The sequence below is a fragment of the Chamaea fasciata genome, unplaced genomic scaffold, assembly GCF_029207755.1.
Source record: "Chamaea fasciata isolate MVZ Bird 193981 ecotype frontalis unplaced genomic scaffold, bChaFas1.0.hap1 SCAF_1, whole genome shotgun sequence".
Lineage (NCBI taxonomy): Eukaryota > Metazoa > Chordata > Aves > Passeriformes > Sylviidae > Chamaea > Chamaea fasciata.
In genome coordinates, this window is record NW_027094086.1 from 67,220,593 (window position 1) to 67,240,151 (window position 19,559).

A 19,559-nucleotide genomic window follows, 5' to 3' on the forward strand; every position below is an offset into this window, starting at 1 on the left:
GCAGTAATTCTGACAGAAGAGAAGTGTAAGTCATGCATAAGGCCTCCACAACCTACAAACCACATAATAGGAAAACTGTATTAAACATAATGAAAAAGGCTACACTGTCTGCCTCTTGTCCCTCGTATCTACAAAATTTCACCTTCCCAAAACAACAGACTCACGGAAGATGCATTTGCAGTTGATACAGTTCTCCACTTGATTTAATGATGTATATACCATTAGGTTATGCTCCATGCAAAAAGGAAAACATACAATCAGTAATGAAGTTTGTAAGGCACTCATATTCCTTGCATTTTCCTGAAAGCTTCTTTTCTTTCCTCTGATTCTGAAGGGATGCTCTGTGGATTTTTTTTTTTTTCCATTTAAAATTAGTTTTCATGTTATAAGAATAATGAATATTTACAGTGTGAGATCATGAACTCATTGAGTTCAATGAAAAGGGTCAATCCAAAATTTGTTGTATTTATATGGAGTTAGTTACAGAATAACCAGGAAAATGGCAGCGCCTGGAACTTCTCCAATATTCTGGCAAACATTTACAAAGTAAACACTTTCAACCATTCCTAAGGTGGCTTAGTGACATAACCATCTCAGTTGTTGTCTCTTCATCTCCCTGTCCTGCCCACAAATACATACCCTCCTTACACAGACACCTCTCAACTTTCACATATTTATTCATTTATTGGAAAAAAGAAAAGAAAGAGTTGAACTAGGCAGCATTCATTTAATTCCTTCTTACTAGATGAAGCTTTGCTATTTCCTGTGAAGGGCAACCTCTGTATCTGTTTGTCCTACAGCATTCAGATTTGGGAAATAACTCAGGAAGTTCTGTGGGATCATGATTCTCTGTTTAGAGCACTATGTACCCTATAATACTGGCAGCACAGCTATTGCTTATATGAACAAGAGTGTCCCCACTATTGCTGTGTTTAAAGCTCCCACCAGGATTCCACACCAGTGATGCCAACATTTCTCCTCTCCTCAATAGTCTCAAAATGCCATGCCAAAATGAGTGAAGTACTCATCTGATATGTTGGATCTCATAAATTTGAAAGAGTTCTTTGAGAATTTATTCCGCCTTATGAAGGCACGGCTAAAACAACAGGAGTTGACACAGCATGGAGAAAAGAGCTGAAAAAAAAAAAAATATTAGTGATTTCAGAGAGCTCATTCTTCTGTTAGGCCAATGACTCCTTCCTGAAAGGTCCTTGAGTCCTAGGTCAAAATCTTAGAAGAAGCTTTGATGAGAAAGCTCTTTTCATTTGCTAATATTAAGTGTAGGAGGGCAGCAACTATGTGGCAAGTAGTTGGAAAGGCCAGAGGAAGGATCTGTGTGACCTGGCAGCAGAGATGATCGGTGTGCACAGGGGCAGGCACACTCTCCAGTCTGGGGGAGCCAATGTGGTCAAGGGAAGCTTGCGCAAAAGAAATAAGTGTTCACATCGGGGAGACGCTCAACACTCTGAATGTCCCCTTTTAGCAACTAAACTCACAGTTTCAGAGTCAGAGTTTCAGTTTCAGAGTCCCCGAATATCCCCAGAAGGGGGTTCACATACAGATCAGAGGAGCGGGGTAAGCTCACAGGCAGGAATCATGTGAGCTCTTCTTTTAACCGAAGCAACAGTGGCAGTCATTTCAGTCTTGTTAGAGGACAGATATTCTGTCCAACAAAACAGGTAATAGCTGCTAACTCAGTCTTTCCTAAAGGGTGGAAAAGGAGAATTTCCATGTGAATATTTGTTAAAATGGGAAAACACTAACTAGAGTCAGATGCTCAAACACAAAGCAGACAGGTCTGTGAACTCATCTGAACTGTTCAGTTATGTGTTCATTTTTGTATGCAGTGGAGAAGGGATGATGTGGAAAACCTCATTGTTCCTCTCACATACAGATGCAAATTTGGAGTCAATGCAATAGTGGAATTAAATTAAGAAAAAGGACTCATAGGGACGTTTCCAATTAAATGAGATTGCAGAAGCCAGCATGGTTTTTAGTAGTGCAGAGGAATCTATCCCATTTACAAAAGGCAAATATTTATCCACGGGCAGGGAGGAAGGCCTTCAGCTAATGCTGAAGGATCAGATATATTCAGCTAACCTTAAGGCTGTTCCTGGGTTACTTCAGTTCCATGATAAAAGTAACAGGTTAGAAATATTTAAACAAAATCATTATAGCACTGAAAACAAATATCAATACAATCACTCTGTTTATTTTCATCTTTAAAATGGATTACTGCCGCAGGCTAAAAAACTCTAAACAAATAAACAAAATCCCACTCCTCCACAAATCTTTATAAAGTCTATCACTGATCATGGAAACTAACAAACATCTTCTAGGGCACAGGATTTGCTCAGTTGTTTCAACTAAAATTTGACACGAACCTATTTATAGCCCCTTAAAATAATATGCATATTAAAAAAGACTATGAAAGTGCAGTTTAGGGAGAGAGAACCACTAGGGCAGCAAAACAAAATCTTGACAAAAGGATTAGAATGAAAGGATTAACTTTTCTCCTTTTTACAATTAATAAATTTAAAAAGAAGAAATAAAAAGAATACCAGAAAAACTTGCCCTGCTGATATTAAATCACTATTTAAAGCTGCAAAAAGAAAAGCACTAATAAATACAGACTGATGAAAGGAAATGATAATAAAGGGACTCTTTTAGACGTTTAGCTGAAGGCAGGGGCAGAGTCCTTGAGACGCCGGCTTTGCACCTCACACACTGACCTAACCTAGTCACAGTTGAATGATTCTAAGACACCAGTCTGAAGACAATGGCACTTAGTCCACAAGAACTCAAAGCACCAAAACTTGCTCTCTGTCCCACTGTACCCTAGAGCTGAGCAATGTGTACAAGGTTTTGTGTAGTCTCTGTCTTCTTCAGGCTCTTTGCCATCCCCTTGCAGAGTTTTTGATGAAGGCAGCTTGAAAGAACGTAGTATTTCTTTCTACCATGTAGCCCAGAAACACAAGTTTCTCACTACCAGCCTCCAAAAAAATCCCAAAGGTAGACCTAAACCAAAAATCAAAGGCTATGCTGAAGGAACAAAAAATCCCCCAACAAACAACACCAACAAAACCAAACAAACCCCCACACCAACAAAATAAGCAAGAGCACAGAAACACATTCTGCTTTGCATGGTATCAAAGGAAATTTTGAAAGGTATGCTTCAAATCATTTTAATTCAGGATGAATTTAACCAGGCATGAACCAGAATACAGAACAATAGAAAAAAAAAAATCATCTTGCCATAATTGGGCTACCAAGGCTTTGGTCTGCACATACAATGCACGTAGAAGTTAACTCATGAGATCTAGTAGATGATCTTCAGGTCCCTTCCAACACAAACTGTTCTATGTTTTTATGACCAGAATTACAAGCCACATTCCATGAAATAAGACCACCATTACCCAATTCACAATATTATTTTAAATTGAATACTACAGCTGATCTCACAAATTTCCTTTCAAGGTTGTTTTCCACCCTCTCTCCTGCAAACCTCTGACCTGTTTTACCTCTTGCACAGCTGCATCCCTGAACTCCAAGTGAACAAAGAGAAACTGAAAATGTTCCATCAAGATATTTGTAAGTCACAATGGATGTAATTTTATTCTCTCTTGCCGTTGCTTGCCATTTTCTTCAATTCATGAAAGAATTTTACTTTTATAGCTTAGATGGCACAAATCATAGACAAATTTCTAAATCCTTGTAAAATAAACAAATGTTTTGGTATATTTCTGTTGCTTCTTCCTTTCTTCTATCCTAGCTGCCAAAACAGATTCAACCAGACCTTTAGGCGAAAGTTAAAAGTGATAATAATTTAAATTCAACACTTATAAGTCTGTATAAAGATATGGCAATACACTCTCCTCCATTAAAAATAAAACTAAAGAAATCACCTATTAACCCCACTACCTATCACTGCAGTTGGTGCAACTATGTGAAGATGAAAATAGATGAAACTATAGGGATAACAATATGTGTAAGCCTCAAAATTTAACCTGTATACAGGAAGACTAAAGTGACTAATTACAAAGGTCAAAAGGAAAATGATCCTGGTATTTCTGCCCCAGATAAAGAAAACAGTTCAGACAAAAAGTTGATGAAATGGCAAATGATGAGAAGTACATGCACTTACTATGCCTTCATATCTGCCCTTTACCTTTAGGTTCCTGTTACTTTTTTATCCCTAAAATAAGATCAGCAACAGCTTTTCACACCTAAATAATACCTAGGCAATGCCTCCACAGTTGTTTAACTGCTGCAGCTGGTTTATACAGTACACATCAAACCAGAGCAAGACAGCAGAGCATTGCTTAAGATACTGGCAAGGCTTTGCAAAGACTTCAAGAGTCACAACTCTCTGATCATTGAACAGCATTGATATTTTTTACATTTCTAAGAGCAGAGAGGTAAAGAAACCGAATAATGATGCAGACAGACTTTTGGAGCAATATATACTGAAATATATACAGAAAGAAGAAATGTTATTTTCAGAGTTTGGAAGTGCATTTTGGTTAACACTTGAAAGCCACTGTTACTGACTCTTCAGTAGGAAATGGCATCCTACCTAGCTGCTGTCCTTTTTCCCTCCCCACATCGCATCCTGTGTGTAAAAACCCTTTCCTGTTCTCAGAAGATCATGTTTACAAACACTGGGAACACACTGGAGAGGTGACCCCTCTAAGGCAAGTACACTCCAGTGTATAAGACACTATCATACAGATCCAGAGAAATGCATTCACACCCTAGTTTGGCATTGTATTTCTTCAGGTAGTTCACAAAAGCTAAACACACAGTGGAAAAAAATTAAGTAAAATAATAAGGCTAAGTCATGCTGTGATTTCATTTGCCATGGAGCTATAGTCTATTTAAACTTCAGTGCTTTCTTCACTCCTCCTGAAGTTCAAATAAGAAAATCTACCATTGCCTTTACAGCAAAGTGCACTGCTGTTAACTGGACTCTGCATGTGTACCAAGCATAAAACATTTCCTTTCAGTGAGACCTGCAGTCAGAAAAGAGTATCCCTACTAGAAAATGTAACACAACTACAGAGATGTTTTAATTTATATAAAAAGAGCTGATATCAACTTGAAACAAAAATAGGACCTGGACTTGAAAGTTGTAAATTTTAAATTTTTGTGTTATTATTGATTCATAATGGGTCAGTTTCTATCTATACATCAATGCAGTCCTTTTTAATGGTATGACTTCAAAAGAAAATTTTTCTTAACCTATCTTATGACTATTCCTCTTCTGCACTCCTTACGGGAGCTTCTAAGATATTACAAAGAGTAAGATTACAAATTTCACACTGTTAGGATTCTCCTTTAGAGTCTGCTTGGCTTCACACTTCAATTCCTACCTGCACAGGAGAAATTTATGTGTTCTCCCGCTGCAAACATAAAATAGTTTAGATTTTTGTAAGGTATTGTCAAAGACTAATAAAGATCTGATGCTACGAAGAGACACTGCCTAGACTACCTTACCAAGCCATTTCATTTCATAGATAAATCTTTCCAAAACCTATTCTTTTTTATATCCCATTTCCATTTTCACCCATACCAACCATACTATGAAAAGAGTTATTATCTCTCTCATAACCAATCATATGCCATTCAATGTCAAAGCACACCCAAATGCTAGGTAACTCAGCTCATATGTATATCTGTATGTCTATGTAAATGTATATGTATTAAAGAGATTCACATCTACAGATATGTGCCTGCATGTTCATCCTGCAGATGTTTTCTTTGTCTAATTTCATGCCTCAGTTGTTTTAAATATCCAAAACTAGGAACCAGAGACAAACATCAAGGACAAAAACCCCAATATGTTTTTCTGTTACAGCAATAAAAGAGAAATTAACTTCTTCTCTCATCTGGGCCTTTAGTAATCTATACCACAACCTGAGTCTTACATCAAATGATGATGTCGGGTCTCCCCACTTTGCTGTTTCATACCTGTCATACTACTCATCATATTTGACACAGACAGCACCTCTAAGAGATGTAGAACAAGCCATCCTAAATAAAATAAAATAAACCCCACCCACCATTATATCCTTGATCTATAGCCTTTAAGTATTTATACAATCAAATCTTCTCTTACAGTGTTGCGGAAAGTCACTAGAACTTGAAACATCATGACAAAACTAGATTTTTTCCGTAGTAAATGCTAGAGAAAAATAAAAGATTAGTTATGGTTTGGGATGTCTGAAAACATGGAAAATCACGATAATAAAAAAAGAAGTCTCAGATGTATCTTGGACAAACCAACCCTGCAGTCTTGGCTCTACATGAAGCAATTTGAACGATCACTTAATGGGGCCTAATAAGCAAACTAAGGTCTGTGCTGTTGGTTAGAAACTTGACAGGAATCCAAAGTTGAGCACAAAAAATGCTTAGCATCAGAAGCTCAGCTGTATTCATTGTTTTCTGGTAAAATCAAAATAGCATCATGATCTCTGCCTGCGTCTTGGCAATCCTCAAACATCAGAAACATGCATTTTCCAACAAACAGGTCCTTATGACTGCTCAACAGAGCTTTCCTTTATTTTGACCACTATTTCCCTGTATTTTTCTAGGACCATGAAGGGTGTGAAAGACCTTGAGCCAAGGGTGTGCTGTGCAATGGAACTGTGTCCAGCTAGCCTAGAAATCTGTGGGGAACATTGGAATTCCCTGTACTCTTTGCTCAGAAGAAGAGTCCTAACAGGCTTCTAGGCAGGACCCTAAAAAAAGCGAAGTTCATAGATACATAATTTCATGTTTGCTTCTCTGTTGTTTTTACCATATCAATATAGCTCTTCTGAAGGCCAGCTTTCTTCAGATTGAAAACCTGGCAGCCTCAGGTGGATCTGAATAGTTGGTCTTTCTTCTGTCTTTTTTAGCCTCATAGTCTACTAAGAGAAAGCTGGCTAAAGCCAGCTTTGGTCACTGATGCAGAATGCAGACTCCACTCTGGTAAGTTCTTAAGATGGCAGTCAGTTCTTTCACTTGTGAGGTGTCAAGCACAGGAATACTGACAAGAAAGTTCCAACCATGGCCAGGTTATGTCAAGATGAACACATTTAGTGTTATAATATTGATCTTAAGAGATTCTTCGGTGATTTTTGATATTATAAAATAAATCAAAGCTATGGATGTAAAAAGCAGAGAGTCTAATAAAGAGAGGCAAATACCTAATCCTAGCTATTCACAACTTCATAAACCTCAGTCTTTCACTGTAACTAATTCCAGTGATGAAGCCGTTCACTCAAATGCTGGTAAGAGGTGTGAGTGTAAATCTCCCAGAAGCTCCCTTGAATTGTTTGCTAAGATCTGGCTGACACAGCTGTGATGGGACACCCAGGGCGAGAGATGAGTATGGTCTCTGTGCAGTTCTGAAGAAAGGGAAATGCACAGCAAAATGTGAAACAATAATTTGAAAAACTGGGAGGAACATTTGTTTCTGATTTGTATGTACAGAACTCAGAGAAGCTGTGTAGTGCTCAAGACAGCACTGAGAACTTCTGAGCAGGCTGCCTTTTACTCTCTGAAACCCAGTCAGGATGAGACTGAAAGACAGAGAGACAGAAATTTTCCCTTTAATGCTTATTTAGCCATAAATGGCTGCATACGATAACGACATAAATCTAGTGAAAATTCCATGCCACTCCTTGCATTTTTCCCTGACTCTATCCATGGCCTTACTGGAAAAAGCTATCTTTACTTTAAAAAGAAAACAAACAAACAACACAACTCATGGAAGAATGTGTTTAAAAGTCTACTGCATAAGAAGCAGCATGCTAGACCACAGACTGAAAGCACTCAGTTTGGACCAGGGCAGAAAACCTTAAGAGGTACCTCCAGCACAGCATTTAAACATCATGTTAACAGGACTGAAGTTTCAGCCAGGCTTATTGCTGTTCTATGCCATCATGGTAAGAGAAAGAACTTTTAGCAAAGCCGACCTGCTGCTGGTCAGGACAAGCCTCTTACAGTATGCTGCAGTAGGTACAGACCTTTAAATCAACCTTCAGCCCTTCTCAGTTACTAGCTGTTATCAACTTCATAACTTATTTATTTAGTAACAGGCACATCAAGCTAGGCTTTGCTCTCCATGAAAACTATTTTAACACAAAGCAGATTTGGATCCTTATTTGTTTAGAACCACAGGCGAAAAAGCAATACATTTAGTTTGGAAAAAGGCTGCCAAGTGGATGAAAAAGGCCTGCAAGTTTTCCTTTTGGTCACCCTTAGCATTTACGGTCAACTTTTCCCAGCTCAAAACACAAAGTCTGCTCTCAATTAGCCTGGTGTAGATCAGACCAACTCCATTGACTTCAGACAACTTTTCTGGATACAGAGCATTGTGAGACAGAACAGAATTTGGCCAATATTGTCTTTTTTTTGTTGTTGTTTTACCAGCACCATGAATTTCTCTCGTTTTGGAAGACTTATCGGTTGACACAAAGCAGATGACTGTGGGCAACCTGTTTGATGTGGTAAACAAACGCAAAGCAACTGCCAAAACAGTTGATGAGATAGAAAGAAAAGAAACATGAGCATTGTGTGAAGTAGAATTATGGGAAAGAAATTCAACCTTCTACTGATTTTGATACAGAAGTCCAAAAATAACCTAGAATATTTCCCAAAATAAAATGTAGTACAGTGTAACAGTGCAACTTCAGTCTCTAACCGTGTCCATCAGAGGCAATTCCGCTGGCTCTAATCTACTGTAAAACCAGACATAAGACACATCTGCAGCCACACACAGTTAAGAACTTTCAGCGTGAACAACACAGTAAGATTATCATTAGTATTGTTACAATTCCTACTGGGAAAGAAAATGTAGTGAAGGAATAAAGACTGAAATCCATTTTGTAACTATTTTTTGGGAAATACAGCACTGCAAAAACTTACTGCCAATTTTTTTTTCTTTCTCAAGAGAGACCAGGGTTATGAACCAAAAGGTCATTAGCAGGAGACAGTTCTTTCATGGCCGAACAGAAGTAATTTTCGATTTATAGAGGTATTAAGTAATTTTTTTCCATTTGTATAGATTCCTCTCTACAACATTAACAATGGAAGCAGCAGGGTCATAATGAGCATTTCTTTTGACGAAATCAGGTGATGCCTGCATCATATTCTAACACAGGATTTAAAAATTTCAATACAAATTTCCACAAGATCTAAACTTACGATGCTCTATTCAAGTCCTTTAAACCAATAAATATCTTGCTTTGTGCTCAAATTTGAAAATTTTATTTCAGAGAACCTTTTTCCATTTAAGTCTAATTCAAATTCTATAAATGCGTAAAAACATTACAGGACTCATTCAACCTCAGTATTTTTCTGCCTAAACCTTAATGAGTAGAAGCCATAAAGCTTTTCCTTTTTCCTCTCAGTTTAGCTATCAGGTGTAGAGATACTGTTGTGCACATCTGGACTATTTCACTGAAAGTTGAGACTTACTGGAATACGATAAAGCAGGAAGGCTGTTTTTCCTCTTCCTACCACAACTACAGATTTGGACAGATAACAAATCTAAAAATGTGAAGGACAGAATCTGCTTATGTGAAAAGATTGTTTACCAGAAATATTTTACCAGAAAAACAAGAATTATAAAAGATCCAACAGTTGACTAACTGCTTTTTATGATAACTTAAACAATTTCACTGAGCATAGAACTTGCATCCTCAAATCCTGAACGTACTTTGTAGTCTATAATGTCCCATGGAAAAAAAAAAAATCTGATTTCCCAGCTACAATAATATTCTGTCTTTACCTGTTAAGAGGACTGGAAAATGGGGGTGGGGGCTGAGGCAGTATTTTTACTTAACTAATATGCAAAGCAAAGATCAGAATTGCACACATTCATAATTGAATGCCTATTTCCTTACAGAGCCAGGTGAGCAAGTCGGACATTCCAAATGGAATTGAAGAAAATTTAATTATTGTCCTACCGAAGATAACTGCAACTACAATGAAATTAAAACTGATTACTTGGATAAAGACTTCTTTATTGTATTTAAATTATGCTTTAATATATGTCACTGTCAAAGAGTGTGTGAAGCAGAACTGGACAATTTTTTTTTAAAAAAGTAGCATTATTATTGAAATTGTTATGTTGGTTTAAAAATATTTCAGAGCTTCTGAAACTAATCTGTTGTGCTTTTATTGCCTCCATTCTATTCCCACTAAAAATTAGCTCAAACACAAATTTATTAGAAGTTACTGAAAACTGCAAAATAAAGCTAGCAAGCATACACAGTAATAGTGAGAAGACATACTGGTAGAAGTTGTCCTGGATGGCTTCTATTTGTTTAATTAATTAACAGTAAGGGAATGAAGAATTTCTGCAGAGTTGAACCATCTCCTCATTTCCAGTCCAAATTCATCAGCTTAACAACAACAACAACAAAAAAATCATATAATAATAAATATCTGCTCCACATCCATGGCTACAGATTCACAGTGATATAGTTAAGTCCTGAAGAAGAGCCCAAGGTCGTGCACAAGGCAACCCATGCAGAGCAGCTGAAGCTCCCAGCTGTACTCACACTGAAGATGCTTTAAACTCATCCTCAAATGCACTGTCATCCTTGTTTTCAGCCTGTAAGACCGTGGGGCTCTCAGCTGTCAGCCCACTTAAGACCAGGCCACAGAAGGTGATGGAAAACAAGTAATAATGTGTTGTCAAATGCCAAAAGAAAAAAAAAAAAAGAAAATCAAGTGCTGCTTATGTGGCATACAACATGCAACTACTCTACTGTTTCTATTACCTGGAGTCTTACATTTTCATATTGTCAGAACCCATTAAACTTTAGTCAACCCAACCTTTGCAAGAAGGACTGCTTTACATGCAACATAGGATTTTAAGGCTCCAAGTTTTCATACCCTGCTAACCAAGAGAACTTCCCAAATGTTATAATTAATATAAGATATGCTCTTGTACACACCACGCTTCTGTTTTTCAAACTGTATCTTCAGCAGTGTCCAACTTTCGCTGTCTGCAGCTTATGTATCAGCTAGTCAGCCAGATTCCTTTTAGAGGCAACAAACAGCCAGTCTCAGAGCTTGATTCATCTTGGTCAAAATTTCAGGCACATAGAACACATTAGATAACTGAAGGCCCACCAGTGCTTGCTGCACTTCACTGACATCAAAGAGAGAAGAGCTGATCAGACATCTAACTTCAGTGAAATTACTTCCAGCCCTCCTGTGCAGCAGTCAGACACACTGAGGATCTGCAATTCCTTTTTCTCCTAAGCACACACAGCCTAAGCCAACCATCATAGGACAGGCAAAGACACCATCCTTGACTGACTCCATGGTTGCAGACTGCTGCTCAGCTAGCCATTACTGCTTCTCTTTTGCTAATTATGAAACATTAGATATATTCATTACTATGCTGTCACCTCAAAGGCAAATATTTATGCTGGAATGAAGAGGAGGAAAAAAAAATTAAGCGTAACATATAAAGGACAAATAGCTCTGAATTAACGTTACCATGCTCTTGTTACAATCTTCTATTACGTGGACATAGTGAATATAAAATCTGTCAATGGATGAAATTAAGCTGAGGTAGCTCCCGATTCTCTATCTCATGTGGTTTCTGTCCACTTACTTAGGATGTATGCTACCAAAGAACTTAGCTACATAGGTGAGTCACCTACAGATCCATTTGTTTTTTGTGCCAGTGTTTTAACTCTGAATATGCTTTTGTTTTTCTCATTTTTATTTCAATCCAAAGAGGAAGATAAAGAAAAGTCTATCACATTAATAAACAGAATAGTGATGAGAGAGTCCTCACCTCTCACTGAGCTCTTCCACGCGCTGCCCGTGGCTCAGCACGAAGCTCGACTGCCCGCAGGGGCTGGCAGGGGCTGACAAAGTGCTCTTGACGTTCTGTGCTGAGTGCCTGCGGCTGCGCCGGCGCTCCAGCCCTCTGCGCTCCCCAGCACCAAGGCTGGCTCTCCTCCGGTCCTTGCGCCCGCTGGGAGGGGGCTCAGCACCTTCATCTCCATCCTCATGCCTCAGTGTCACCTGAGAAAGAAAGGAAAAAGTCTGACGTGGTCGCTTCGGCTACCACAGGTCTTCACACCTAGGCTTAAAAATTTCCTGTTCTCAACATGATTAACTCCTATTAGCATCCCTGTTTCTACAGCTGTCCCTGAAAGTCGCTGGCTATCCATTAGAACAGCGTGGCAGCTCTAACGAAGGAATTATGTACTGATGCCTCGCATACAACACCACAGGACCTGTAACACCACATTTATGTATCTCCTAATCTGTTTGCTTTCTTTTTAATGTCAGACTGAATTTTCAGGGAAGCTGAGCAGGGTTGGACAACTAGTTCTCTTTATATCTTTCCAAAATACTTAGGTGAAGACTTGGTTTTAGTGAAGTCAACAGGGAAAAACTCCACGCATTGACTCATTCAACATTTCCTCACGTTCAGACATGACACTTGGAGTTATTAAGTGGAAGTTATTATCTAGAGCGTATTGGAAATTACAGAGGACTGAAGCATGGGTGCAACGCCAAATATCTCAAAATGCTGCACGCCCCTGATGTGCCAATGTGAAGCACCTCTAATAGAAACAAAGTGTTATCTTATGGTACATGAGGAGAGATATCCCTGGCAGAAACAACATAGTAACAAGTGGCTCTCATCTGAAATGCAGCTTAACATTTAAATAATCATTGTATGAGAAAGATCCACTCAAATAGGCAGAGGTACAGAAAGGGTGATGAGTGTCATCAGAAGAACACCCATTTTCTTGTTTCTATTAGTCTTGTTACTCTGGTAATTCTTACCAGTTTTTTAAAAAAACAAAGGGGGAAGTGGGATATCTTTGCTTGGGGTGTAAAATCTGCCTCCGTGAGGAAAAAGAGATTTTTCGGACAAAAAACAGGATTGGCAGAAAGAAGGAAGAACCTGCATAAACATGTTTAAATTTATTTTGGTCATCAAGAAAAAGCTGGCACCCAACTAAGCCAAGAGCCAATTCTGCAATTAAGTCTTTCAGTAGGTGCAGCATGCACAAAGAACCAATCCATCCTTTTGGGATTAATCACTATATTTTAAAAAGGGCTTTACAAGATGATGCATCTGGTGACAGAAAAAGAAAGAACATTATTGACCCCTCTAATTCTCTTGTTCTTCCTGAAAATTGCTGTATATAAAGCTTAACTCTGCTAGTTAGTGAAGTGGTGTGGGAGTAGAATTGATGGAGAAAATGGAGAATCAAATCTATTAAATCCTTTGCTGGACTTAGGCAGAGATGAAGTAATTTAATTCCGTCACATTAGAACACTAATTCACATTTATATTACAACTTCAGTCTAGCTCCTAGCTCCAACACTTCCCAAAGTCTGAAAAAAAGCTAATTATTAAGAAACTGGATATCCTACCCCAACATATAAATGCTTCAGAAGTAGTTATTTTATACCAAGGTGGTAAATGTGGAGTCACTCATTACTCCATTGCTGCAAACTGCATAGAATCTGGTCCAGTGTAAACTCTTAAACATGAGCTTGCTGGATATTCAGTTGCAGAACAAGTGGTATTTGTGAAGTTGAGCTCAGCTGAACCTTTTTGATGAGCTGAATACTTTTGCATGTGGGAAGAACTTCTACTTGCTTCAGCACGTGTAACTAGCAGTTGCAGAGAGGAGGCCAGTAAATGTGCTGGTTTCCCTTGGACTATGCCCCAGCTTTAATATGAAATGCCTCTGCATTAAAGACAGCTATGTGCCATAGCAGGTCACATATACAAATGTGTATAATACTTACAGCAACCAGATGGTTTTCTTTTAAAATAGGAGAGATAACCAAATTTCACCTAGGTTACATTCCCCCCTTCCTCTCAGCTTTGAAGTTTGCACAAGCTGTAAGATGCATAAAACAGGGCATGTTATGTTACCTCATAAATGTTAAATTGCTCAACTAAGTCCAAGTCTGTTCCTTTCTTGTTCAAGTGTCTCTGTGAAATAGCTTCAATGCCTAGCTCTTCCAGACAGTCCACCACATCGTAGAAAGAGTCTTGATCTGGCAATCCTGACAGCGTCTAAGAATCAAAGGAAAAACATTTAAATATGTTTGTTTTGAAAAGAATTAAACAAAGGATTTTAAAAGTGGGTGGCAAGTGGTGCTATGTATGATTTCAATAAAGTAAAACCCGTGATGTGGGATTAGAGACACCGATAGAAAATAAAAAACAAGTGGCACAGCTTTTAACAGACAACTCTCTACACTGTGTAGAAAAATGACTAATTGGCAAAACAAATCAATGTTGTTATTTTATACAAAAGAGTATGGAAAATTTTTAAAATACACAGTTGGATTCTTTCTTGCTGCATTCAAGTACAGACTTAAAGAACAGAGAATTTTAAACCATCAAACACAAGGATAAAAGCAATGAGGAAGGAAAAAAAAAAAAAAAACCAAAACATTTACCTAAAAAGAGTAAAGCTCAGTTCCTACTGACTCCTGTAAGTTTAGCTTTAAGAAAAAACCCAATGCACAGCTGTGTGATCTCAGGATAGCAGGAAATATCCTGCACCATGTGCCTATTGTCCTCCACACCTGCAGCAGCAGTCATGTTCCTTGAGCACAAATTGGTTTGTATCACAGAGATAGTGAATCCTCTCCTCTCTTTCACATTTAAAAAGTCTTATTAAAGGCACACTGACTCCTTAATTCCTACCCCAGATTCCTACTGATTTCTAGTCAGTTTGTGCTGATTTTTTACTGCTCCTTATGCATGATGCAAAAAAAACTAGTTTAACCCTACATGTGTTGAGCAGAAACTACTGAACACACTGTGCCACCTACCAGCAGGGCAACACAAGCCTCACCGCAGCAACCAGTCTATGCAGAGCTGGTGCTGCAAAATACCTGAGAGTGTAGGCTGAAAGCAACAGTTTTTCTGGATAAGCTCACCAGGGAGAGATTTACTGTGAAGTAGTTTCCTCTCCCATTCAATTAGCTAAGTAATTTATCTGTATTCCCAGCAGAGAAGGGAAAGAGCAAGGGAAAGAGATGCAAAACCCAGGCCCTCTCCAATGAGAGTTACATCTTTTCATGACTGGGATGGGATGAACTGTGCTCTGTGAGTGCTGTTTTTCTGGAGCCCATCTTTACCAAGGTGGCTCTGAGCAGGAGAGTGCAGAAAACAGCAGCCCCTCTGGGCTGCCTCCCTACACCAAGTAGCTTAACGTTCAGAAAAATGGGTCTGGATTACAGAGAAAGAAATTTACTAATTTCTCTCTCATTTACTAATGAGAGAGAAATGGGCAGCTGACAGAGCTGTAAGGCACTGAAATATGTGCATCAACTACATACATTTTAATTTTTTTCTAACTAAACACAACACAGCAACATTTTCTTCTTCAGTCATTGCAGGATTATTGACTGGTGAAATCCATCACAACAGGAATTCTTAGCACAAAGATCAATTAAGTGATAAGGTTATATGTTCAGGCTTTAATCAAGAATTTGTCATTTTCCAGGACAGCATTTAAGTCTCTGTTTAGAACTCACTGAAGGCTATGAAACTAAAACATCCTGAACAGTGCTGAAAACAGATACCACATTTATTTTGTTCCTTCCTAAACTGACACCTAACACTGAGTAAAAATCTAAGGATTTAGCAAATGAAGTTCTCACACTGAACATTCAGTGGAACTTTAACTTGGATGTGGAAATATTATAATAGAAAAATATTCCAACTATGAGGCTTTCAGTTACAAATGAAAGACATAGACAGCAACTATCACCCAAATGATTTCATGCACAGTGGAATGTGATGTTTTATCTGCAAAACAGTGGAGGAACAGTCAGACCTTCTGAGCATTTATTTCCAAAAATAACAGGAAATTATCTTAATGTTGATATGCAGATCACCCACCTTCAAGTACAGCTTTTTTAAAATCCAAGGCAAGGCAAGCTGTAGACTTGAAAAACAGCAGCATAAGGTAGTATTTACTTGCAACTGCTGCTGTCAGCAGCCTTTTACTGGTCATTATAATGTTAAATCACATAGCAGTGTAAATCCAATTTTCACTGCATGTTGTTGACCAGAACTGGGCAATAGAACTCCCAAATATAGAAATTAAATATTTTTCCTTTGCACTGTTTGTGATTACACAGATCCACTTTCAGAGCCTAAAGCATATCAAATTCAATTTCTAACTACCCCAGGAAGATTACAAAGGTTATACTGGAACTATGCATAACCAGAAGTATCTACACTGGGATCATTCTCATCTAAGAGATTCATTAATGACTAAATCCTCACAAATTAAGAGAGGGTTAATAAAATATTGGCATAACTTAATTGGTTAAGCATCAACAAAAGAGAGGGAGAGGATAAAAGGACTGGAGCAAGTCTTATGTCTGGGCAGATATGTTTTCTGCGCTGGAGCAGGAAGGAAAACAGTCTGTAAATGGATACATGGAGAAAGAAAAAAGAGTACAAGCATGCTTCCTTAAGACAAATCTTTCATGAGGACTCTGCTCGCACTGAAAACTTTGACATTTCCTTGTCTAGAAAAGCTGAAACCTTCTGAGCCTTCTTTGTATTCTCTGTGGGGGAAAAAATTACAACTGTTACATGCTGCTTGCTGTTTTCTCTATAATCATGAAACATATCCCATTAAAAACATCATAAAGCTGCCCATAAGCCAGATCATAATTATAAGTATGGATTTGTGGGATTCCTCTCTTCCTTGATCTTCATAACTGCCTTGCTCCTTTGACTGTGACATGCTTTTTCTTTTTGTATGTTTTTAAAGAATTACCTCCTCCTAAAAATATCTTTAAATGTACTGAAAAACTCAGACTAAAGGAATCAACTTCAGGATAATAAAAGCGTCAGCAGGGAAAATCTTTGAAGAAGGCAAACACCAGGTAGGTTATGACTGCGTAAATGATAAAGAGAACTATCTCAGATAGAAGGAACCAGTACACAAAACAAAGTGTAAAGACATTAATGACTAGTCACCTTGGCTTTAATAGCAGCTACAGACAAAAGCATATATAACTGGGGATGCTTTTCAGAAAGAGTACAGTGGTAAGGACTTTGAGGTGCTGGAGCATGTCCAGAGAAAGGCAATGAAGCTGGTAAAGGGTCTGGAGCACAAGCCGTATGAGGAGTGGCTGAAGGAGCTGGGATTCTTTAGCCTGGAGAAAAGGAGACTCAGGGGAGCCTTACTTCTCTCTACAACTCCTGAAAGGAGGCTGTAGCCAGGTGGCGGTCATCCTCTCTTCCTAGTTAACAAGGGACAGGATGAAAGAAAATTACCCTAAGTTGCATCAAGGGAGGTTTAGATTGGGTATTAGGAAGAATTTTTTTCACCAGAAGAGTTGTCAGGTTTTGGAATAGGCTGCCCAGGAAAGTGGTGAAGTAAGGTAAGGTGGTCTTTTAAACTTAAGAGGAACCTTACCACTGTGGAAGCAGGAGCAAGGGTGACTCTAAGCATAAGTACATTAAAATCAGTAATATCACCAGGAGAGATTAGTCTCTCTCAGGCATATTTGCTGGAAAATATCTGTCATTAAGAAATCATTTTATTTAAAAAAAAAAAAAAAAAAACACCAAACAAAAAAAAACAAACAAAAAAAAACACAGAAAAGAAAAGAAACCAACAAAAAAGCAACCCACAATTCCAATCATGTAGCCAAGAGCCCAATAAGCTGGCAGCTTGGTGTATAACCTTCATGAGCGAATTCAGCATCTTCAAGTGAATACAGTGAAGAATAATAATATTTCCTAATACTCTGCCCTATTAAGTATAACCATAAGCCACACAATTCTTTTGTTTGCCAAGAGTATGCTGGCTTTCTGTGCTCTTTAAAAAAAAATCTTTATTTTTAGTACCCCCCCCCCCCAATTTGTTTATGACTAGATGCTGATTTTTAAGGAACATACGCTAATTTCTAACTTTCAAAGGACTTTCCATTTTTTCCCTCCCAATAGCATAAGTCAATATTTCAGAAAATGTTTGACTTTACTGCAAAACTATGACTTGTAAATCCGGCCACCAGAAAATATAGGGAAATAAGAAAAAAAAAACACCTTACTTTTTTAAGCAGAAGCACTCTTACTAGCACTCAGACCTGTTAAATTCATCATATTTGTATCTCAGGAAAAAAAAACCAAAAAAACAAACAAACAAACAAACAAACAAACAAACACCAAAAAAACCAACAACAAAAAAAAAACAACCCCAAAAAATTAAACTACATGTACTACAAAAATGTGTACAACACGAGCTTTTGTGAGCATGTGATCTCTTCACCAACACTTGCTTTCCTTTGCCCCTTGTTAGTCTGCTGAGTTAGTTTGTCATGTTTTCCTTTAGCACTGCATTGTCAGGGCTGGGAAAGGAACCATGTCAGACCACAGTTCCATACAACATCCACCAAAATAACAATTCTGCTCTTGGCTTCTGCCTCTGGGTGGCTGCAGCACAAGCAACAGGAGTGTGCCGATCGATTACAGCTTGTCCTGCAATTTCTCTGTGATAGGTCTCTTCAGTCCTATACTCTCAACAGAGAAGTTCATTATACAACAGAAAACATTAATAATATCTGTACCAGTCATGGTAACAAAATTAACAAACCTTGTTAACCAAAGTCATTGCATAGACCAGTAGTTCTGTATCAACTCCATCCTTCTCCTCCAGTATCTCCATGATGTTGGACCATGGCTTGGCTCCTAGAAGAGAAGCAGAAACCATTGGTTACAGTTATCAAAATGGAAAGCTACAGCAAAAAACATTCATCCAGGAAATAGCACAAGTTGGAATATCTGGCCAGGTGATAGTTCAAGCAGAAAGATCCAGCTTTGTCTACAGTCTTTCCTGCTCCCAAGAGAGCAGAGTTAATGTAGACAGTGAAAACTACAGTCCAACCTATTACAGGGATAGAAAATATACTAGGTAGACTCTCTCCAAAGGTATCAACTTCTTTCCCTTGATGACAAAGGAAGCTTTATCAGCACAGTGAGATTGATACCAAAATGCTAAAAATCAGGTGACAGGAATTTTACCCAGCCTATCATAGATTCATATGGGCTTTGATAAATCTTCAGCAGAGACCTACATGCTGTGCTTTCAGTGTGTCTGATGCTCCTATTTCTACTGCTATTGCTGAGTTGTACTGCACTAAAGTAAGTCAGGTTAACAAAACATTGTGGCAGAGAAGCAGGTTTCTCAAATTACAGGCTATGTGTCTTGGATAAAAAGAAATGATCAATGAGGGGAAAAGATTTTTGCTGTGGTTCTTTCTCAAATTACTTTAATAGGAAACGTACCTACAGAACTTTCAGATATGATTCTCTCATTTTCCACCAAGAAAGGTCAAAATTAGTGCTCTTAGTTATTTGCTTGATTTGCATGTTGATTTGAATTTACATATTTCTCTGATACCCAAACTCTAATGGCTTAGTGAGTTATTGTGCTAAAAACATCAGGCAAGAAACACACCACCCAGACTCAGCCTCTTGTATGGAAGGTACCTTGTAAAACTGTTCTCACTTGACTTAACAGCAAGATGGT

At 38.2% G+C, this 19,559-nt stretch overlaps 1 protein-coding gene across 6 annotated transcripts in view; it reads right to left on the bottom strand.

Annotated features, from left to right (window-relative positions):
- FHOD3 (formin homology 2 domain containing 3) overlaps nucleotides 1–19,559 on the bottom strand; it is a 374,111-nt gene that overhangs the window by 99,192 nt on the left and 255,360 nt on the right. For 5 of the 6 annotated variants that reach the window (XM_066185488.1, XM_066185478.1, XM_066185464.1 and 2 more), the window contains 3 exons: nucleotides 18,624–18,718; nucleotides 13,922–14,065; nucleotides 11,807–12,039 (listed from right to left, as the gene is read on the bottom strand). In XM_066185488.1, coding sequence (XP_066041585.1) covers nucleotides 11,807–12,039; nucleotides 13,922–14,065; nucleotides 18,624–18,718 — 472 coding nt within the window. Of the gene's footprint in view, nucleotides 1–10,553; nucleotides 10,641–11,806; nucleotides 12,040–13,921; nucleotides 14,066–18,623; nucleotides 18,719–19,559 lie in introns of all 6 variants that reach the window. The other variant, XM_066185497.1, reaches the window with a different exon arrangement.